Raw genomic sequence first — 24,181 nt, 5'->3', positions numbered from 1 at the left:
AATACTCAAGAGATCTGTCAGATTTTGAGATTTCAGGTTAGATGATCCCTGTAACGGGCGTTGGGGTGTGATGTTTTCAAACATCCACTTTGGGAACTTGCCTCACAAATGAAAAGGAGCTAATGAATTTTAGCCTCTGATGACAATGATGTTGGGAGGAAAATTGCAAGATGCAAATGTCAAATTGCACCCTATCTAGTGCAAGCCCACCAGTTAGTGCTCATTCCGTGATTAGTAATACCAGCCATGGCTTGAGAATGCAAAGAAATAATTTCATATTTATAAATCATTCTGCCCATAAAAGCAATAAAAAAGAGCAGTGTGGAAAGAAAATGGGTTGCAAAAAGGCATCCCTTCTCCACAGCTTTCTTCCCGTCTCATCACTGAGCACATAATTCCTGTTCCAATCCAAGGAGACTATCTCTCTTCGTGAACATACACAGAAAGCCTTGTTTCTGTCTAGCCATATACTTTTTAATTTTATTTCTAATTATGTGTATGTAAATGTGTCTATATGGGGGGTAAGCACATACAAGTGTAGTTCCCAAGGAGACCAGAAGTGGGCAGCTCCCCTGGAGCTGGAGTTTCAGGTAGTTGTGAGCCACCAGATGTGGATGCTGGGAACTGAAGCTGGATGGTCTTCAAGAGTAATGCGCACTATTAGCCACTGGGCCTCTTCTCTAGCACCCTGTTCATATATTTATAATGAGCATTACTTGTGCAATAATAGAATCTATGGTTTCATTCATTATCTTTACCGTCTATTAAGAAGCTGAAGTTTTAAAGCCAGAATCAAGGGAATCAGTTCACTTACCCACTCTGCTACCTTGCTCTGTACTTTTACTTCCGGGTGATTAAGGTCGTTGTGAATCACAACAGATATTCTATACATTATTCCGTCTGCACATTGGAAATAGGATTAAAATTTAATTATTTTTTACACTTGGAACAAACAATGCAAATTCACAATCACATCACTTCACGTGTTTAAACACACAGACAGGCACAGGGTGTTTGAGGATAAGTTTGATGCTAAAATTACTCTTGCAACTGCTTAGAAGGGGCTATTGATTAGTTTACTCATAGACATTTTTTATTGCTTCTAAATCATCACTTGGCTATGACCACTATAATACTTGCAAGCTAGTTTTTAATTCTATAGATTTCTGGTACCTAAAGATGATAAAGTGAGTTTTCCATATGAAGTTTGGTTTTAGTTAATAAGAAAATACACTGTTTTGTTTGTGATTAAAAAAATGGTAGTTTGGGAATGTGAAACACTAAGTGATTCGAATCCTTGGCAAGATTGATACTGGAAATAAACAGGCACACACACGCCTCCTCTTCAGTGGTCCTTTCCTCCCTCCCTGCTTTGTTCTCCTCAGAGAAGCACTCACTTCCTGAAGTATTAGGTAAAATCTGACCAAACTTCTCTCATTTAAGTTTCTAAGTATAGCCCCTCTACCAAAATAGAGAGGAGGAAGGCTAATATTGACAGGCAGGATTTTAAGTGGTGTAACGAGCTTTATAAAGAAAGCCATACTCGAAATGAAGGTTCTGGTTTTTCATCTTAGTGGCTCTTTTAAGTAGTTGAGTCTTTATGTCCTCAAAGGTTTTGTTTGAGTAACTGGGTACCACACAGGAGCTAACTGTGCACCACACGGGACATGACTCAAAGTAACCAATGAAAGAAAACTGCCCATTTAAAATTGAAGTTAAAGTGACTGGGAAAACAGATATCTATTAGTGTGAGACACATTTGCGCATACTTTTTGGTAAGCCTTAAGTACAAAACATGAGCTATCTAGAAATATACAATTAAACAATGCTAAGGAGTACATTCAATGCAAATTTGGGGGAGTCAGTGCTAAACTATATATAAAAACATGTCTTTGGAAAGTCCCAGCTGTACCAGAAATGCAAATTCTAGTTCTGTAAGTCCCATGTGAAATTGCAGGAATTTCTACCTTATATAGTAATACAGATATGCAAAAAATATGTTCAAAGATCAGTGAGCTTAGTTTATACAGACAAGTCATTTCAGTGTCTGAAACTATTGTTTTAATGATCTTCAATTTTTTATTTCTTCAAAACATGTTCTGAGTGGAAACTATTTAGACTGTAAAAGAGATGACAATAACTCTGTTTTTTTTTAAAAAACATATCCTACACAACAGGACTCCTCACATGAAATCACGGACCTGCTGATTGCTTAGAGGAAATTCAAGTTGCAGAGTGCAATGTCCCAGTATCCTGGGCTAGTCTAGGAAGCCAGGGAGGCTTGGAGTGTTTCTAAAAGCTACCACTAGATGGAGCACTAAATATAAGTCATTTTTTTCTTAGCTTGAACATACTACAAAATGGTAAAAATGTAAATAGTTTTAACTACTGACATTTCTGAAATTTTATGGAAACATCCAAATATTTAGCCCAGTTTCTTTCAATTGTAAAGGTTTCCTGTCCCCACTTTTTCCTTCAGTTCATTGTTTTCAGAAAATGAGACATTCAACATCAGACGACCTTAGTACTTTTTAGAACTATTTATTAAAGTTGTAAGTAGATTAAGTTCTCAAATAAACTAGTGTCTCATACTAAGGTTCTTTTGCGTTATGAAGAATTAGTCTCTGCTCAGAAACCACAGAATTACCAACTTAGTTAAATCTTAATGGGGCCTGCTTGTTACTTATTTAAAAATTTTTTGGGTAATTTTATGGGTAATTATGTGATACTCAGGCCAGGAACCAAAGGAATAAAAAATGAATGTCTACTGGTGGACTGTTGAGAGGGATTTTTTATTGAGAAATTAATTTGCTTAAACATTGTTACTGGGGAAATGTCTAGGCTCCTCATGTTTTCAGAGCAGCAAGTCATCTCCTATAGACAGAAAATGATATTCTTGTATCATGACCATCCACAAATCTTCATGTATCCCCATGACTTCAAAAGTTATTGTTCTAACAATTTCATATAGACCAGAATACCCTCTGATAAACTTAACGAGGAGTAAGCTAACTAAATAAGTATGTATATATTTAATTTCCTGCCAAGTACCTCTTCCAGCCATATAAAACTTCAGAGAGCTATTGCAGATATGGTATTAGGCAGTATTTCATACTGTAGGTCTCCAGTTAACTATCCAAGTTCCTTGAGGAATACAAAATTCATCTCCAAAGTTGTGAAACATAGGATTGAGGTGATGAAATTGAATGTATTTATTTGAAAAGACAAATTAAAATCCGACTCACATGCTGTTTAGATTTCACATTATTCCTCCAAACCGTCAAGGAGCCAATTAGGTCAGCTGCATTTATACTATGAATGACAACCTGCCTGCCCTTGCATGTCCCGTTTCTTTAAGACATCTGGCATATAAATCTACAATGACTGCTGGACCCACACAAAGGTCCTGCAAGTGAATTTGTTATTTGACTAGCTAAACACATGAGAAATTGTAAGGAACACTGCAACTTGCACTTGTGAACAGGATTTCCACAATAATGAGGACCAACGAAGCTAATACTCAGTTGGGCTGCATGTGCCTAGATCATCGAAGTTCACCAGTTAGTAGGGTTGGTGTTGATGCAAACACAGACAATATCATTAGGAATGGAAATAATCCTTATTCCAGGAGCACTTGGGGGAAGAACAAGGAGATTGGGCAAAGATTCATTTTTTGTGGGAACACCTAGACATCTATGACATCCTGAAATACCTGTGAGAAGGTGCCTGAAAAATGGCACTCATGGTATGTAATGTGAGGTAAAGAGATTTGCAAAGAAAAATAAGATCATGTCACAACAATCAGAACCAATTTGGTTTATAAAACAAGGCAGAATATCTGATCATCAAGCGATCTAGCTCTCTCTCTTAAAACACTGGTAGATTATTATTGATAAACTCAGTAAAATTCTGATAGCCCAAAGTAAAGAGAACTGGATAAGGTAGACAATAGACTTCGCAGTTGTCCCAATCTTCCTGACAATGGAAAGATAGGATTTACTAATAAATCAGATGCTAGCTTGAGAATGTTTACTGTACCAGTTTCTCAAAGAGTAAGAAGTTGCTGGTAGCATGTGAATGACATTGGAGACTCCTCGACATGACATAACTGTGATTTTATTATAGTGAAAAAAATCTCAGTCATTTTAAATTTGAACAGAAGGAAAAACCTTACTGGAATTTTTTTGTTTGCGGTACTTTGTTACTTGCTTTTTAGAAAAGATAATGAAAGGCTCAGACAGTGAGGCCTCAGAAATCCAGTAGAATAGAAGAGATAATTGTGGAACACTGTGGCACTGTACTTATTTCAAGTTTTTATTTCTGTAGTTATGGTTTCTTTATATAATAGTGAAATCCCATGTAAGTACAGATAAAGAAGGAGTCAGCCACTGTATAAAGAGCACATGGCTAAAGTACATGGTAAAAATTGCTAGGATGATAAAAAAATAATTGGAGTACAAAAGTTTGAGATGATTTTTGCCACACGGTGACATAATATTGAATGGCTAAAATTATATGTTAATCACAACAGTGATCTGAATTAGCTTCTTCTTTATTAATGTGGTCGAGATAAGCCATTTTAATGGACTGTAATATTTGCCTGCTTTGTTGAAACGCCAATGAAAGTTATGACGCAGAGATGAACGGCCTGAACAAGGCTCCCTTCAAGAGTGCTAGGCCCCGCATGAATCAGCGGATACAGCGCCAGTCCACCAAGTTATGGGCTCTGAAGTACCCATGTCAATGTTCTTGGGTAGCAGAGGACGTGCCAGTTCTGAAGGGAGAGCGCCACAGAGGCTCTTTGTGTGCTCATACAAAGAGGGAAATACTTAGTTAGAATTGTAATATTCCCATCTGATGGCAGGAGTCCATGTGAAGTATGCACTGGAACCTAATACTGCTGCTGCTTGCTGTGGGGGAGGAGGAGGTGCCGGAATCATAAATATCTGTGGTATAAAACGAGCAGAATAACCACAAACATTTCCTTGAATTGATGTCCTTATAACCGTAACAAAATGTATATCCATGTTTCATGTAAAATTTTCCATACTTCTAATGTGAATGTCCTTACAAAGGAAGTTCATGAAATATCAAAAGCTATAAGAATAAGAGTAAACTATATGGGTTTATTTTTCCCTGGATTTTGGGTTTCTGGTGATACATTATAGATGTTTTGACCTTACAAGCTACAGGACTGGATTTTATAAAACCTTTTTTGCCTCTAGTATCTCATATTTGAGAATATTACTTTGTTGAAAGCAATGGGGCAATCACTTGATTGGAATGTGTCTTTATTATAAGTCTCTGAAATCACTAACTCCAAATAGCAAATAAAATGTGACCCATATATGAGACAGAATTAGATAAAGAATTGGTCCATCTGGCTTTCCTTCTACTGGCTTCTTACAAGATATAGCTACCACAGTTGAACATTATGATTACTACTAATAGAAAAACATAAAAAGAAAAAATAGCAGGAAATGCTGGAATTACTTGAAATTTTATCATTCAAAAATAGGGGCTCTAAGGGGAACTCAGAGTTAGGGCACTTGCTTGATGTATGAAACACTGGATTTAAGTCCCAGGACAGCAAAATCACCCCCAAACTGATTCGTAACTTGACTGATAACCCATCCTCACCAGCGTTCTTCAAGAAGTGATAAAAAGGTACTAACTATTACCATGGGCACTAATACAAATCTCACAAGTGTGTAAGCACAGAGCTGACTTCCACAAAAACTTAAATGCCAAGAATCAGGTTTCTGACACATCATAGCATCCTTTAGAAACCTGTTTCCTCGGGTGGTACCCTTTGCAGTGCACTGAGAAATCCTAGTTCTCAAACAAACAGAAAGTTCCTCAGGTGTCTTAATTTGACAAAACACTATAAAAAGCAAAGCACCCCTTTCCCATCCTCGAGTGTATTATAGTGAAAATAAATTCCTTTCAATTAAATATCTTTTCCTTAAAATCTTCTCTGAAAGAAAATAGCTCATAGTGAAGAAAAGAAGTACTTGGCTTTACCGGTTCAGCGGGGACTCAAGACACAGTGATGTTTGTTTTACTAGTCTTTGGATGTGCTAATGAACCAAGTGTTGCCAATCATACAACTTTGCTGCAACAGCCTGTCTTTCCACTCTCAGAATACAATTTTACATACTGTAGACATACCACACACAGGATCTTACCAAATGAGGCTTACCATTCTTTGGTTTATGGGTTCTGTTAGTAACAGGGATATTAGTGGTGACAGTGGGTGGTGTAGTACTAGGAGGGTTTACAGTAGCTGGCAATAAAGATGAGAAAGATGCAATTTTAAAAGGAGCATAAAACAGTTAATATGGACAAGCAATCTACAGCTACTATATGAAAATGCACAAGAGAATTGAAACCATTTCATGCTACTAATACAGTAGACTAAAAGCTTACAGTGCATAAAACGAAGCAAGACTTTCTATGGTACATTAAGAATCAGTTTGCATGGCTTTGGTGCTACATTGCACAAAGGCTCAGAGCTGACACAGAGGGACTGGAGAAAACACAGTTGGATTCTATACCTACATCTGCAATTGAGAGGCTGGTAATCCCATGGGAAATTACTAACTCTTTCCAGAAACTAGTTCCCAGAGACCACTGAAAGAAAGTTAAAAGCAGGCAATCTACATAATTTTACACCTTAGAAGTTATCTAAACTAAGTCAAGTCTGGACTGATGCACAGAGAAAAGGGAAAAAATAGCAAAATAAAATGTATCCCTCCTTGAAAAGATAAATGAAAAAGAAAAACAAGGGGATGATGTGCATGGACTAATCCAATCATTTGGAGGCCCTAGAAACGTCACAAACACTAGTGGGTGGGAAATATTTCATAAGGACAACCCTTAAAGGGAGGCATTTCATAAGTCCTATGGCTAAGCTGTTTGTCTGATACTTGAAAATGCACAAACAAGAAATCCTTTTGCATTGCTTCGACAGCTTCTTTCTTGGAGATTGTATGCCTCTGTAAGAAGAAAATTAACCAAGCACACAGATGTCCTTTGGTTTATCTTATGGATGTATTTGTGTCGGAGCATAATCATGTATACAATGACTATCTGTTATATTATTTTAATTGTTACTTAAGCATAAAACAGTGAAGAGATGATCCAGAGAATCACCTTCCAAAGGCACCAGAGAAAATGCTGAACTCCTTGATGCAAAAATGCATGCAGTGACAATGATTTTCCATTCCAGAATAAAATAAAAACTTAAGAATGGGAACAATTTTCCTTTTTGTAAATCAAAACTGGGAATAATTGTGTTCACCCTAATGCAAATGCATCATGAAAATATTTGTGTTCATTAAGGAAAAAACGGGGACTGCATGGGGAGAATGCCGAGTTTCTGGACCTTTGGTCCAACGGAATGAGTTCTTTAGATACTTATATTAAAATAATAAAAAATTAATGAAATTTCAAAATTCAATGAATTTTGGATCAAAGGTCTTCTGCTATGTTTTTACAAAACTATTTCATAACTTCATGGAGTTCATGGGGAAAAAACAATGTCATTTTCTTGAGGAATTGATTGGTAATAATATTCATGTTATCTTAGAAGGGAAATCCAAAAATAGTGTGTTTCCTCCTTGCCCTGCCTGGCTGACCCTCAGACTGCAAAGAGCCTAAATTCTACTTGCATGATCTTACTTTGAATCTGTCGCCTCTGTGCCATGATCCTTTTTAACAAAGCCACCTTCTATGGGAAGGCATACCCATGATTCTAATGTGGAGCATAGAAGATGCTACTTTTTATAGAGGAATTTAGCATGACAATGGATAAAAACTGCTCACAAAATTAGAAAGAGTAATGATAAGTTTAAGCAAACTATTTTTGTTATATATTGCATACATATGTAACTATATTATTAGCATACAACTACTTTGTACATAAAACAATTCTATCTACAATATAATCATCAATCATCAAAATAACATAGTAATATTAACACTAGATTACTTTAACAATTTTTATCTAAAGATTCAATTTATACAATATAACACAAATTGACCCATTGGTTTTATCTTCAAATCTTATCTAAATATTCAATATAAGCTTTTCTATCAATTTAAGGATATGAGCACCTCTTCAAGATACTGCACAACTGCATATCCAAGACACTTGCAATAATCTTGAGAAGAAAAGTGGGGAGAAATGAAACCAATCCATTCAAGCAATATATAACCATTCACATTTAGAAAAACCCTGCGTTTTATGGAAATACAGCCAATGTGGCCATTATGTCCTGACAACATTATTGGTGCACACCAGTAGTGTGCACTCACACAGCAAAAATACACCCAGATATTCTGTTTTGCTCTTTCTGTGTTTCCAGGTGAAAATTAAATTACAGACCAAAGCACTGACAACATCATCCCTAAACAGCAAGCATAAGAACACAAAAAAGGTTCAGGAAAATGACATCGACTTCCTACCTTGACAGAGAGTCCCCAGATCCGAACAGTTCGTCAGCTCAGCTGCGGGCAGAGGGATCAGGTAGGAACCTAGGTCAACACAGACACACATCAAAATTTAACTTGTGATTTGTTGATATTATCCAAAGAGTCAATATTATGAATCATGTAATTGGTAAGGCAGAAACTGTCCTCAGAGAGTCAACCGACAGTGTTCCAACATGAAAAGTCTTATAAGGTTACCTTAATTTCCTCAAATGCACAACTGAATAATTGCCATTGCCCTCAAAATCTTGAGCTCTAATTTTCAGTCATTCACACATGAAAGGAAAGAAGCACAACTGTCCCTTTAAGTTTGTGTAAAAACCTTTGGTGCCTTTTTGAATAATGAACTATGAAACTCAGATGCTCTCTGTTGATCTAAATCTTCATGGAATAACTATGGGCTTAACTTATTGCAAAATAGGGCATTTGTTTAAAGAAATAATTAACCCAAAGATATACATTATACATACATCATACATATGTACTATATATCTAAATTTGAAAGACGTTGATGTAGTAGTGAATTCATTCAAATGTTTAAACATTTGTCCAACTTTCCCATGGGAAAACAATGTGAAGGCAGAGCAGGTGCATGAGCTCACAAAGTGTGTTTAATTAGGTAAGCAGTAGACACAAACAGAAAACATCTAGCTTAATAGCATCTAGGGATGTATAATTTCCTTCTTTTCAGATGCCACAACCTCCTGGCTCATGGAAAGAATTCCAGTACATCAAAAAGGACCTGCCCTTCAGGCAGGTCTATGATATGATAGTTGCTGGTAAGAACTACCTCATGGATTCTTGCAACAAAGACACTTTACCTACAGTTGATGACATGTGGAGGAAAAATTCCTGCCACTACACTGACTTTCTCAGAGACACCATCAGAAGCTAGCCTCACTGTAACATACGCCAAGGTACCTAGGGAAGAGTGTCAACCATGGTGGTGGCCAACAGGAAGCTGTGTCATCAGCTTGGTGAGAAGAATGAACAGGAAACACAGCATTACAGGTACTGAGGTGGCAAGAGCTCTGAGGCCACAGGATTTCCCAAACATGTGCCTATGTGGTACTGGAGAGAGCTGGGAGTGCACACTCTTGGCACTACTGTATTAGAGTAATCACTGAAAACTGTGGGAATGATCAGATAGATGCCAGCGCAGCATGTGCAAGGACTTCTAGACTACCAACGGCTGGAACACTGAGGCCGATAAATCTTTCTCCCAATCCCCGATCCCATACAGTAGGTGCATACTCAAGCTTCACTAAGCAAATTATGAATGAATTAATCCCAGTATGAATGACCACTAAATTTAGCCTAAACTCTTTTTTAAAAAAGCAATTGGAATAAACGAAGGGGTGCTTGGTAAGACTACAGACTGTGGTTTGAAAATAGCAATTTTGATGTGGGAAGACCCAAGAAGGTAGAGCAATATTAAACATTCAGGTTTGATATCACATGCCTCAAGAAGATAGACTGAAAGAGAGAGAAGGACACAGAGAATATGAAGATAGGTTCTGCAAGATTCAGTGACTAATTGAAAAGAGAAAGGGAAGGAGGGAGAACACTTTGCTGGTTTCCAACTTGAGAAAGTAGGCATGATGACATCACAAATGGAGAAAGGACACAGAAAGATCATGGATTATCGTCTGCTATGTCTGGCAAGGCATGCCATCTGCCTGTAGGACGTCTATAGTTCACACGCGAGAAGCTGTCTTTCTGTAAGGGGACCAGTCAACAAAAAGGTACCAATGAGACTGTGTTCACCCGAGTATGAGTTCAAGGAGAGAACAGATTAAACTTTAGCTATTGCTATATTTAAGTTTCCAATGCAGAGATTTTGGGGGGGATAAAAGCAGCCCTTGGTCAAGGTGGCTTCACAGAATTTAAGTAAGGAAAGTTGAATGGAGGGTGTGGTGACCGTGAGTGGAAATGAAAGGTTGAAGAGATAAAGTCTGAAAAGGCCTCCAACTTCTCTGGACAGGAATCAGTGTCAGTCTCGTGGGAACAATGAAAGTCCGACTGCAGCTTTTGGAGAGTGAATGTGGCAGGAGGAAGCCTGGCTGTGCAAGGAAGCAGAGATAGGAAGGGGGAGTTTTGAAGACTGAAAACCTAAGCAAGCGTGCGCCCTGGGAAAGGCATGTGATGTGGCAAAGTGGAGGGAGGGCAGAGATAGAGGGGGAACTTATCTTCAGAGTTTGGTGCCCCTTGTGCAAGTCCATTTTTTTCAGACCCCCCCCCCCACTTTTACAGGCACTTTTAGCAAGGACTTCTGAAAGCTAACAAGCCTATCAGACTCATGTGACTGGAGAAATCTCAGCCATTGTGACAGGGCACAGTGGAGACCCTTGGATGAGGTTCCCGTAGTTCTCAGATTACACACAATGCTGGCAGTCCAGGGCTCCTGAAAGGCTTCAGAAACTGATATGGTATCTCTCCAAGACAAAGAGAGATAAGGGACAATGTTGTGGGAAAGAAGTTTCTAGGCTAACTACATTTCCACCCAAGTATATCTAGGAACTCAGAGGTGGGAATAGGGGGAAACATCAGCTGAGGGGCCATGATTTAGAACAAGATCTTGACCGTTTTATCAGTCATTGTATACATTTCAATCTGTGGCTTCCTTTCAGAAGAAATTATAAACATTTGCTTCTGAATATTTTAATTAGTTGTTCTTTCTAAGGGAAGGTCAAGTTTATCAAATTACTAGTGTTGTATAAATACTGAATAGATAGATACCATTGTATCTCAAGAGCACTAAAAATTACATATGAAATATTTTTACATGCAAATGGCATAAAAGCAAGTGCCATAATTTAATTAGAAGGTAATAACAATGGTAAAGGAAATCTCATATTACAAATACCTTGGACTATGTAAACAAATACATGAAATACAAAAAGGAAACAGTGCTGGGTATGGGGAAATGCCATTGTAGGTTTACATACACAGAAGGTTGAGGCAGGAGGATGACTTGAGCCCAGGAGTTCTAGGCTAGTCTGGTGAACAAAGCAAGACACCATCTCAAATAACTGAGTAAATACCTAAAACATACACAAACATAACATTTCTACTCATTTGCATTTTGTTACCCAGTGTGGTAGGTTTACAAATTTACAGCTGGGAGACTATGACAGAAGCAAACTGGTCTCTTGGGACAGTGACCTCTCAGTCATCAGTGGTGCTTATGTGATCTCTGCATGGGTCTGGTTTTTGAGTCTCCTAAGGGTATTTAAAGTTTATTACCTAACAGCAAAATTTAGACTCACATTTTATTGTTTTTTTTTTTAAATCTTACAAATGAATCATTAGGACTGGGTTTACAGGTCAATCAGGAAACTGCAAGACAAGACCCAACCCATGAAGCCTTGACTTCCAGTCTCACTGCATGAAGCTGGTATGGCAGCATGTATCTCAGCACTTGGGAGGAAGAGAGATAGAACCCATCATAGGGATCCATAGGGACCTTCAGAACAAATCAGTTAGGGATCTTGTCTCAAAAAAGAAAAAAAAGGACAATTGAAAATGAAACAAAACACCATCAAGGGCTTCAGGCTCCTCTTTCCGCTGTTCTTCTCCCAGCCAGGAAGGATCCTGACAGGAGTCACTCCATTTGTGCAGGTCATGTTAGCACTCACTGACGTGTAGCCAGCAGCGTATCTCACAGCCTAAATTAATATTTATAAAAATAGTACAGCAAGTTAAAAGCAATTCGGAAAAATATAATCCTCTCCAAGTTTCTCTTTGTTGGTGTTACTAAGATGAATTCCATAATTTTCCATAAGTAAATGTATTATAAACTTATTTTATGATTTTTAGAAACATTTCCCTTTTTTGTACTGTGTTGTGTATGTTCATGTATATGTATGTATGTACAACTATGTGCACGTGTGTATGAAGGCCACTTAGTTGATGCCCGGTATCTTCCTGGACTGCTTTCTCCCTTATCTTTTTGATTTGGAGTTGCTCATTCAACCTGGGTGTCACTGATTCCCCTACACTGCTTGGTTAGTGTGATCCTCCTGTCCCTGCCTCTTTACTGCTGGGATTATAGGGTTTTTGAGTTAGTGCCAAAATCCAAACTCAGGTCCTCTGAGTCACCTTTTCAGTTTTCTTTTATGACATTTATCATTATTTTGTATTTAAAATTATTTCTGAAGATCACCCAGGCTCATGAGTTTGAACACCCTCTACGAATAATGGGATGTCATGATAAGGCGATTATACTTTCCATTAAAAATGATCTAATAATTTAACAATGATTAACTCAGTCGTTTGTTGTACATGAAACTAAGGACCAGCAATTGAATTTCAGAGCTGTGAAAGCCAGGACTGTGGTTTATTAAGTAGATAATTATAAAAAGAATGGTATTCAGAGAGTAATGGGGCCTTAGTGATCAGGAGTAAAATTTTAGAGAGCCCTAAAGTCCAGAGAAAAATTAATAAATCTTAGAAAAAAAGCAACAGCCAAGTTGGGTACTTTGGAACTTGTGTCTTATCTCTATCTTAGTCATCCACAGTTACTAAGAGATGAAAGTGCTTTAGAAATGCTAGATAAATAAATGTAACTTGCTTGAACTTCAGCTGTTCATTGAGTTATACTGTACCACTCCTCAGGAAAGAGTAGCAATCAGTTAAGTAAATAAAACTAGACAGAAAGTACTGTCTGTTCTTTGTGAAAATTGATGGGCATTAGCCAATGTCTTAAATGTAATCACAACCCAGGCAAATACTTGTGCCTATAATTAAAGGGTCATTTCCTTTCCTGAGGGTCATAAAACTGGATATGCTTGAAATTTGTTCTAGGAAAAATAAATGCTATAATGTTAAAAAAAAAAAAACCCACTATCGATGCTACTGCATTTGTAATGGTAAAGAACCGACCAGATTGACTTCATTTAAAAAAGTTGAACTAGCCAGAAAAAAAAATTCTTAATTCAGAGGTAGTCTCCAAATACTTAGAAAAATATAGAAAAACAAAGCAGTGTGATCATAAAATTATTGAAACAGTTACTGATGACACTGGTTTTATATTTACTATGTGAGATAAGTGACAGCATACTTAAACATTAAATGTAATCTGTTCTGTCTAACACCCTTACTTTCCCTTTATATAATTTATCCAGCAACACACAGATGGAAAATGTATTCATTTCCTTCCAAAAGTGGATACTAGAATAGTCAATACTTGGCAGACATTGCCAGTCTCCTGGAATGCAAGGAATGAGCCTGCACTTTCCCATTGGTTACTGTACTCATTGAAAACGTGTGGAATTATGATGACCATAAGCAGCAAAGCACAAATTTTCCCGGGGGGAGGAGGAGTTTAAAATGTTAATAGAACACTTTATTTTTCTTGGTTATTGAAGTTTTGTTCAACCAATGTGCCCGAGATACAATCTTTGTACAGGTATTTCCCGTCCGTTCATAAGTGACTTGTCTTCTTCAGCCCCAGGCTGATGATTAAGTAGCAGGAAATTCCTTCTCCCACCAATCTAACTGACAGGCACGGCAAGACATCTGAGCACATATGGTCAGGGGAGGGGGGCAGGGAATAGGTCACCCTGAGATGTTAAAAAGACAGCTATAAAGTTAACGAGGCTCAAACGCATTGAGTCTGTAAGACTGGGCGGCTCTTATGATGGAATCATTTTGCAGACGTACAGATGACTTGTTGATATGTGAGCCTGCATTTGATACATTCTGGTAATCTTAAGAAGAGAACCTCAAAGGTGGTGTTTAAGAAAATGGAAGGAATGCATGATCTCGCTTATGTGTGGAATCCCAAGAGGTTGAAATCACAGAAACAGAGTAGAACAGTGATTCACAGGGCCTGGAGGGCAGAAGCTGGCCACATGGCCTTTACCAGCAGAAGCTTAGAAGCTCAGGAGTGAACAGTTTAGAGGATCTACTATTCTGCATGAGGGTTTAGTTGAAAGTGATGTAATGTGTGTTTAAAATTGCTTAGAACCTGCTGATGGTATAACCAGTCTCTGAGTTCTGTTCCTCGGATGCAAAACACCAAAAGGGGTATGGTGAAGACATAAAATCTTTTCACTACGAAGAAATGACAGAGTATGATGTTGTAAGTTGAACTAGCCACTTTGCATGCATAGAGGCAACATCATGCAACATGAATACATAACAATTTTGTCAATTATAAACAGTATTAATTGCTGGGCAGTGGTGAAACATGCCTTTAATCCCAGCACTGGGGAAGCAAGGGCAGGCATATCTCTGTGAGCTCAAGGCCAGCCTGGTTTATAGAGCAAGTTCTAGGACTGTCTCCATAGCTGCTGGGAAACCCTGTCTTGAAAAACCAATATATATATATACATATAAATATTTTTTAAAAGCTGAGGTTCCTAGGTATGAATTAATGATGTGTGTTAGCAAATTGATGTGTTTTTCTACTCTTCATTTTCTTTCCTATTTAAAGCAAAAAGGAGTAGTCTAAATTGGGGTCTGCACACTTAAATGGCAGCCAGAGTGAGATTTAAGCCTGGAGAGGAAGAAACAAACCAGGAGGGAGGATATAAAGGTGATGAAGGCTGAGGAGAACTCTAAGCCTCTTCAACAGGAATAAGCACAGCTCATCTCTGGCGGTGTAATCCATGCAGAGATACCAACCAGGTATTTGTGTTTGCCCAAACAATTGAATTGTTCATTTTACTGGAAATCTAATCTTTCGATGTTAGAAATAATGTCACCACGGAAACTCACAATGTTTAACAAATACAGGTGAAGAGCACATATCAATCTATCTGCTCCTCCCAAGTGTAAGGGCACACAGGGACTTGCTTTCCTACAGCTGGATGCCTTTCCCACTGCTGCTCACAGTGTGAGTCTCAACAGTTCTTAGGGATCTTTGTGCTAGTTTCCCGCTCTGTAAACTTGCTCATGAAGATCAACAGGAAATATTTTAGGATGAACAGACTTAGAAGAATTGACGGCAAATATTTAAAGATAATGGGCCATGCCATATCTGTCAGTATCGAACAATTTGGCCCTGTTAGTATAATCACAGTGACTTAAAGTATATAAATCTATAGACATAGCTGCGCTCCTATGAAATGTTATTTACAAAGATAGTCCTTCCACTTTGCCAAACCTTAGTCTAGAGGATTTTTTTCTAATATCATATATGAATTCGTTTGAATAATAGCTCTCTCTTTAATAAGATGTATGCTACCAGCACCCAAGAATTCACGCTATGACATTTAAATCAATAACAGAACCATTTTCTGTAGATGTTTAAATCAGTTCTATAATAAAATATGACTTCTAGAATTAACTTCTATGTTATAAAGAATACTGAATAGAAGTCTATTTCAATACACTTTCTGTTACATATAATCATTTTCCATAATAACTTGAATTCAGCTATTTCCAGTGATGTCACAATTAAAGCCTCCTAATACACAACCTAGAAGGAAAGAGTATTGTGATGGAGGTGGGTCTTGTATCTTATCTGTTGCTTCCATTGGTTAACTAATAAAGAAAACTGCCTTGCCCCTCATAGGACAGAAAATTAGGTAGGTGGTGTAGACAGAACAGAATGCTGGGAGAAAGAAGCCGAGTCAGGGAGTCGCCATGATTCCCCCACCTGACACAGCCGCAGGTTAAGATCTTCCCTGGTAAGCCACCTCGTGGGCTACACAGATTATTAGAAATGGGTTAGATCAATATGTAAGAGCTAGCCAATAAGAGGCTGGAACTAATGGGCCAGGCAGTGTTTAAAAGAATACAGTTTCCGTGTAATTATTTCTGGGCATAAGCTAGCCATGCAGATGGCCGGGTGCTGGGGACGCAGCCCTGCCGCTCATATTACAACAGTATTGGAAATGAACCACAAATGTTTGCTGTCAAGCAAATAGTGATGTGTTAAAAAAATGCAGTAATTCTAGATTAATCAAAAATTACCATACAAGGACAGCTGGATATTTGGCTCTGGCTGAATAAGTGACTGTCTATTTAGGTAATACCATAGAAATTCTGCTCCAGAATGAAAAAGGCCAGTCAGTGCATTATGGGAACATTTTGGTGAGTAAAATTTACAACTTGTGAATTTCTTGGGGTTCAAATCTAGTGCTGAAGTTTCAAGAGTGGGCCAATCATTTTGAACATTTCGCTAACGATAAATTAATAATGTGATGTTTTGTGACCCAGGGAATACTTAAGAATGGCAAGCCCACTTTGACTGAGTAAACATGGTTCATCATCAAATACACCCTGTAAAGGGCTGAACTGGTCACGGTTTAAAGCTAAGAGATCTTAGAGGTGGTTCTATATACACATATGTATGCATCATTTCTTAATGACGAACAGATTCAGCAAACAACGCTAAAGTCATGAAGCAGGTTAAGTGTGCACAGACTTACCACAGCTCAGGTTGTTCTCGGCTTTGAGAGCCTGGGTTGAGATGCTCCAAAAGTCATTGTGCCAGTCCACGACATTCCCGGGCACACTACAGCTGAGGTTGGTGAGGACCTTCGAATCCATTGTGAAATTCCAGAGTCGAAAGTTATAGATGCTGCCCTTTAGAGAGGCAATTTCATCTCTGTCGGAGCCCAGCAGCAATGCCCCATCCCCAGGTATAACTGCACTCATGGTGGAATCACATGGAACTGTTTCATAGCTTTTCTTGAAATTTACACCTACGGAGCCCCAAGTATTATTCCACACGAGACAGAGCTGCTCCAAGTTTTCTGTGAAGATGTCTTCATTTTCCTTCAAGGGCAATGCACTGTTCAGCAAGCATCTCGAGCCAGAAATGGAGAGGAAGTAACCATTGTTGGCCTTCTCGAAACTGAGAAGCTGTGTGAGGGACTCGTCTGAGTAGGAGAAAGCTATCCAGTCATCATCTTCGCTACCAACTTTGGAAGCTTCAAAGCAGAGCGTGAAAGCACTGAGCTCAGGAATGGAGACACTTTTTGCCACTGATACCTGGTAAGCATCTAATGTCTGGGGCAAAATGACCTTTTGATTCCGTAAGGACACAGCAACTAGGAAAACAAAAAACATAAAGTCATAACATAATTCCAGAATATGAGCCGAGATGCAAAACGTCTAGTGTCTCTTGGTTCTATACCACTTCCTTCTAATTAACTTTTTACTTAATCTGTGAGCCTTTCTCATCTCCCTCTCTGCCTGTCTTTTATCACCAACCTTTCACCAATGCTCCTACATCAAAAACAACTATATGCAATTCCACCCAGTTCGTCTTTAATTATGATTTCATTTCACAATGAAACGAGCGACAGCCCTGTTTGTATTTTTTAAATCTGTTCAAAACATTAATAAAGAAAAAACAAAATTCCTGAATTAGAAAGACCTAGCTTCAAGATGATTTTGTTTGAATATTATGGATTTTTAAAATTTTTGTTTTTTTTTAAAGAAAAAAAAACTATCTTTTTTCATTTTACATACCAATCCCAGTTCCCACTTCCTCCCCTCCTCCCAACCCCTCCACACCACACCCTATCCACTCCTCAGAGAGAGTAAGGCACATTGCTTTGGAGGAGGTCCCAGGCACTCTCTACTATATCTAGACTGAGTAAGGTATTTGAAATACACTAAGTTTTACAATACTTTCTGAACACAGCCTAGCTCTACTTGCACTAATAGTTGCCTGTTACCCTCTTAAACATTTCCAGACAAATCTCATCCCGTCAGAATGTCTGTGCCCTCCTCTTTCCCTTATGCACTAGTTCTGTTTGTCCTCTAGTAACATTATTTTAAGGAAAGTATCTTATATGGCCAAACTAAAACCATTTCTAAATGGGTATGTTCAAGATTTCTAGTGGGGAGGTGCTAGAATTACAGATTTTCATTATTACTAGAAAACCCCCGGGTCTTTTATTTTATATTATATTTATATTACACACTGCGCGGCACATGCCACACCCCAAAAAAAAAAAAGAGAACATCTCTCTGACACTGAAAACACACCCCGCTCTCTAGAAAAAGCCACAGCACACACAGCGATAAAAAAAAAAAAAAAACTTAAAAAAAAAATGAAGCTGGGGGCGGTGGTGGTGCATGCCCTTAATCCCAGCACTCGGGAGGCAGAGGCAGGAGGGTCTCTGTGCGTTCAAAGTCAACTTGGTCTTCAAGAGCTAGTTCCAGGACAGGCTCCAAAGCTATAGAGAAACCCTGTCTCAAGAAAACAAAACAAAACAAAACAAAAAAAACAACAAGCAAACAAACAAAAAATGAAAATAAAAGTGTTCTGCAGACAGACGATCCAGAATTCAGCTCTTCTGAAACCAGCATTTGGATCTAGTAGTTCTAGTTTGCTGCTGAGGATTCTCAGGGTCTATTAATAGGTTCTCACCCTTAAGTTCTGACCCTGACTATTCACATTCACATGAGAGTGTAGTTCTGCCCTCCAGCTTGGTCTTTACCACAGCACGTGCTAAATGGAAGCGGAAGCTTGGCACCATCTGTGGTTTACATACCTCTGATGTAGCTGGCGTTGAAACCTTTCTTCTGGATGCTAAAGTCACTTGAAAAAGACACATGCATCTCATTCACAGTTGAGTTAAATGACAAGCCTTTGGCAGTTGCTCCACAAAATTTTGTCTGGCTCTCTCCATTATCAAGGGATAGTGAGTCATAGATGCAATTGGGAGCTTCTTCAATGTCGAAGTCATTAAACGTTATCTGAATGATGTAGCCGGTAGGGGCTCGGAGGGTCCACGAGCAAGACTGGGTGTTAGGGTAGTCGTTAGGGTAGCATGGAGAAGTAAAGGTTCCGGAAGGATTGGATAGGACAATCCTGCAGTTGCTACATCCCCACACTGTTGGTTAGAAACAAGAGAGAGAGAAGGGCTGGGATCAGATTTTGAATAATAAAACAAGGATACCTTTTACTGGGGGCAATCAAACAGTAAACATTAAAAAAAATCATGAAAATCAAGAGGAAGTGAAAGCATCTCAGGGAAAAGAAATGCCGAGAGTATTCCAAAAAATAAAGACAAATACAAAATTTCAGAGAGTGAAGTTTGAAATTCTGAAAACCCAGCGAAGGGTAGAGGAACTCTCTCATGCTAGGGGCTCTGCAGGTACCACACATGGCAGATGATTCCAAAGAGTATACAAAGACTAAGGAGCCTTTGGGAGATCTCACTCAAGTTTGCCAGGTAAGCTAGGAATAGCTATCTTAGAGAGACACTTCTGGGGACAAGGGGTATGAAACTATGCAGGTAGTACTCAATATTAAATAAATATATATTATATATATATAGAGAGAATATATAAATATAAATATATATAATATATAGAAATATATAAAGAAAAACTCTTGAGAAATAAATGTTGAAATATAAAGCAGAACAAAAGAAGCATAAAAAATTAGACAGGCTATCTTTTAGTAGTTTACCTTTCAAAAATCAAAAGACTCTTATCACTGTTCATTTTGTTTATCGTGGTTGGTGATTATCACTTATGTGATCATCTTGTTTACTCATACATTCAGCAAATATTTATTGCCTAGTACATGCTAAAAATTGTTCTATACAGAATACCAAAAATCAAGACTGACGGTCTTTACACGAAAGATTAACATTTCATGGTTAGATCTAAAGAATATCGAAAAGTGGTGTGAAAGTTTTAATTTTCAGATTGACACAATCCAGAATCACCCAGGAATACGCTCCCAGCACAGGACTGTCTAGACCAAGAGAGTCTGTGGGCTTGCTTCGGATATTGTCTTTTATGTAAATTGAGGTAGAAGGACTATCCAATGTGGGTGGCTCCATTCCCTAGACAGGACACACTGAACTATATGGAAGAATAGAAGGAGCTGAGGACAAGCATGCGTCCACTAATCCATGCCTCTCCACAACTTCACTATGGACACAATGTGATCAGTTGTCTCAAGCCCTTGCTACTATGACATCCCTGCAATGATGGACGGTAGCCTGGAACTGTTAGCAGCATAAACCCATTCTCCCCAAGTAGCTTTTGGTCAGGGTATTTCACCAGAGTCAAAGGAAACACAACAGAGACAAATGGTGACAAAAAATGGGAAGAAGAGTAAAACAAAGGAAAGATGTGATAAAGGAGACATTGTGCAGTTCTCCAAAGCTGGCATTTTAACAGAAATCTTACTAAAGTTAGGGCACTTGCCATACGCGTTCTACAAGACAAACAATTTAGCCAAAGGACACAGCAAAACGAAGGACCATTGTCAATGAATATTTTGTCTGATGTTGAACTGTCAGTTGCACAGGCCAAAGGCAAGGTCTCCTTTGCACACCACTATTGTCTCAATGTGCCAGGGGAGCTCACAGTCTGTTATTTGAGTGAATGTATGCATGTAAGAGAGTCTGGAATATTGAAGATCTTTTCTGGTATTCTGAACTATAGCCTGGCTACCAGTTGGAATGAGAAAACAAGGTCTCCTGAGTCCTCATCTACAACTGTTTCTTTAGTTAATATTCGTGCTTTAAAAATATTTGTAGAGCCGGGCAATGGTGGCGCACGCCTTTAATCCCAGCACTTGGGAGGCAGAGGCAGGCGGATCTCTGTGAGTTTGAGACCAGCTTGGTCTACAGAGCTACTTCCAGGACAGGCTCCAAAGCCACAGATAAACCCTGTCTCGAAAAACCAAAAAAAAAAAAATGTAGAAATAAGGCTAACAATCTTGTTCACACAACATTCTAAATGAATTACTAGAAAACCAACACACGAAGCTTTAAATAATAACACCTTAATTCTACAGTGTAAACCGCTTTCCTTCCTCTTTGACCGGGTGGAGCAGAGTGACTACGCAACAGCTTTTCTCCAGGGCCAGCTATTACACGTGTCATTTATTCTTCTATGATTCAGTGATGCACTCAAAGCCTGAGAGGTGTTATCCTGCCCAAGTCAGGTTTTCCCTGCTGCTATTCCCAGGGGTTAGCTTGTGTTGTGCAGTTTTGTAAACTGTGTTCCCCATCCGGTCCGTCTAACCCTTCCTCTATTCTTTCTGAGTCTCTGACAGCTTGGGCATGGTCCGAGACAGAAAAGAGAAAACAAACTATGATTGTCAAGTGTCTGTCTGAACCTTCTCTTATCTCTCCCGAGAGCATCATGTTCCATGCCCGTTTTTGTAGCACTACCAGGGGAGGTCGTGTTACTTTACTTGTGGGATTATTTGCTCACTGTCTGTCTTCTCCCATAAGTCTATAAACTCAACAAACAAAGGCTACTTACTTGGTAAGTTAGCTAGTCTTTTGGAAATACTCCAGGGTGTTCCTGACACATGAGACATCAAGTTTGTAAAGACATGAAAGAACAGTTTAAATGAACAGAAATACGTCCAAATTAAAGAATGACTACACACAGTGTATAAACCCAAGTCAAAGGAAATGCATGCTTGAAAAATGGGTGAAGAACGTGGGCTGTGGCACGTCTCCGGATAGGGTTTGGGACTCTTTCTTATAATTAATTCATGCATAACCATGACTAAGATGACTGGGCCTCTCAGACAAGTTGAATTTCTTACACTGAATCCTAGGCTCAGAAAAGAAAGAAGTCATCCTAACCTATAATTTATACATAGTAATAGATACCAGAGTTTTAAAAAAGGAAAGCAAAAAAAGAGAGAGAGAGAGAAGAGGAGAAGAAGAAGGAGGAGGATGAGGAGGAGGAGGAGAAGAAGGAGAAGAAGAATTTAATATGCAAGTAACAACAGAAAACTCTACCAAGTTCTATGATACTAGAGCATATTCAGACAGGGGCATTATTTATCTAAGATGAGATACATTTCCTGATATCTAAGACCCAAGTTAGATGCCACACTTCCTGCATTCACTCATCAAATTCTTCCCTAAAAGCTGATTGGAGAGTATGAAGAAATAAAGTTTGACTTTTAAAACTGTTTACATATATTGACCTAATTTTAAGAAATATTTGTGGTGTGTGTTTGTACGTGTGTGTGTGTGTATGTCTGTGTGTATGTGGGTGTCTATGTGTGTCTATGTGTGCATGTCACAGTAAGCCTGAAAAGGACATAGGACAGCTTCCACTTTCCTTCCCCTGTGGGATCTGGGAATTGAACTCTCCTGGTTTGTGTAAAAAGCATTTTTGTCCACTGAACCGCGCTGTTCGCCCCTGACCCAAGTTCGTGCCTCAGTTTCTCCTCTTTTGCACCACAGGTAATAAAGAACTAATACCACTCCTAAGGTTGTCAGGAGAGTGACACGGGTTAATAGTCAAGCATCCTGGGACTTGTGTAAGGCATGTGGCACTAACATTTAAGTGTTGAGTATCAAAACATTACTACAACTCAAAATCTATGCATAATTTACAACAGCTAAAATAGCACCCCCCCCTTGGTAGACTCTCTTTAGCCCTCAGAAAGTCATTTGGAAAAGAGACAAATAACATAGCAGTAAAGAAAATTAAAATTACTTTAAACCATCCTTCCACGTGACCCACCTCCAGTGGCCAGACAGCATCCCCAGATAATGCTATTGCAAAGCCATTATTTCAATGGATGGAATATCCCATCAGTAACAATAGCAATATAATCATCAAAGTCAAAAATCACTTCACTATGAATGGTTTTTGCTATATATTTTCTTAATCAACATCATAACAACCACGGAAGCTATGCCCACTTCCACCTTTGGTTGAAACAAATACCACTTAAAGAGATTATGTAATGTTCTCAGAGTTACAGCTCTAATGTGCAGCACAATCAAAATTCAAATTAACAGAGCTAGTTCCAGGACAGGCTCCAAAGCCACAGAGAAACCCTGTCTCGAAAAACCAAAAAAAAAAAAAAAAAATTCAAACCAATTATAAAAAATATGAGCTTAGAAGATTTTGTGGAAAACAGATGGGCACAATGAAAACATACAGGGCAAAATGGAAAAAGGAGATATAAGTTATTAATTGGAAAGTTCCAAAGTGTCATTGCATAAAATAAGTATAAACTTGAAATGTTAGAAGTTTTATAATATACTGCTTTTGATTTGACCATGGAGTAATCAAATGTTAGTTGATTCCTCTGCTGTCAATTATTCCATTAAAAAATTAATTTGTGACTGGAGAGATAGCTCAATGTGTAAAGCGCTTGTTTTGCAATCATAAAGATGTTAGTTCAGATCCTCAGCATTCATGTTAATCTGGGTACAGTCACATACATCGATAACTTCATATGCTAGAACTCTAGAGACAGGTAGGTCATGGAGGTACATTGGCTAGTGAGTCTTCCTGAAACAACAAGATTCATTTTCAGTAAAAGATGTTCTAAGTTTGGGAAGTAACAGAGGAAAACTCCCAGCATCAACTTCTGTCCTAAACATACGCAGCAATGAATGTACTCCTATATACATATGCACCCAAAGCATATCTCTCTCTCTCTCTCTCTCTCTCTCTCTCTCTCTCTCTCTGACACACACACACCATCTACACACATGTATATATGAAAAATTAATATATTCTCTTATACATAAGTCTTATAGAAAAGTCTTCCTAACAAGCTGGCTACTTAAGTAGCCACTGAGTGGGTCTTTGGTAAAACCACAGTTAAAATGTCTCCTTAAAAAAATCTACCCAAGTGTACCATTTTCTCCACAACCTCTCCATCAAAGGCTATCATGGGTGTTTTTTATTTTAGCCATTCTGACAGGTGTAAGATGGTATCTTAAAGTTGTCTTGATTTGCATTTCCCTGATCGCTAAGGAAGTTGAGC

The 24,181-nt window shown here is 38.4% G+C and overlaps 1 protein-coding gene across 1 annotated transcript in view; it reads right to left on the bottom strand.

The window, feature by feature from the left end:
* Adgrg6 (adhesion G protein-coupled receptor G6) overlaps positions 1-24,181 on the bottom strand; it is a 132,596-nt gene that overhangs the window by 42,630 nt on the left and 65,785 nt on the right. The window contains exons 3-7 of the mRNA XM_026786078.1: positions 18,954-19,295; positions 16,875-17,498; positions 8,470-8,538; positions 6,203-6,286; positions 815-900 (exon numbers count right to left, since the gene is read on the bottom strand). Coding sequence (XP_026641879.1) covers positions 815-900; positions 6,203-6,286; positions 8,470-8,538; positions 16,875-17,498; positions 18,954-19,295 — 1,205 coding nt within the window. The remainder of the gene's footprint in view (positions 1-814; positions 901-6,202; positions 6,287-8,469; positions 8,539-16,874; positions 17,499-18,953; positions 19,296-24,181) is intronic.

This window comes from Microtus ochrogaster, linkage group LG4 (genome assembly GCF_000317375.1).
Source record: "Microtus ochrogaster isolate Prairie Vole_2 linkage group LG4, MicOch1.0, whole genome shotgun sequence".
Lineage (NCBI taxonomy): Eukaryota > Metazoa > Chordata > Mammalia > Rodentia > Cricetidae > Microtus > Microtus ochrogaster.
This window is presented reverse-complemented; position numbering and strand designations above follow the sequence as displayed.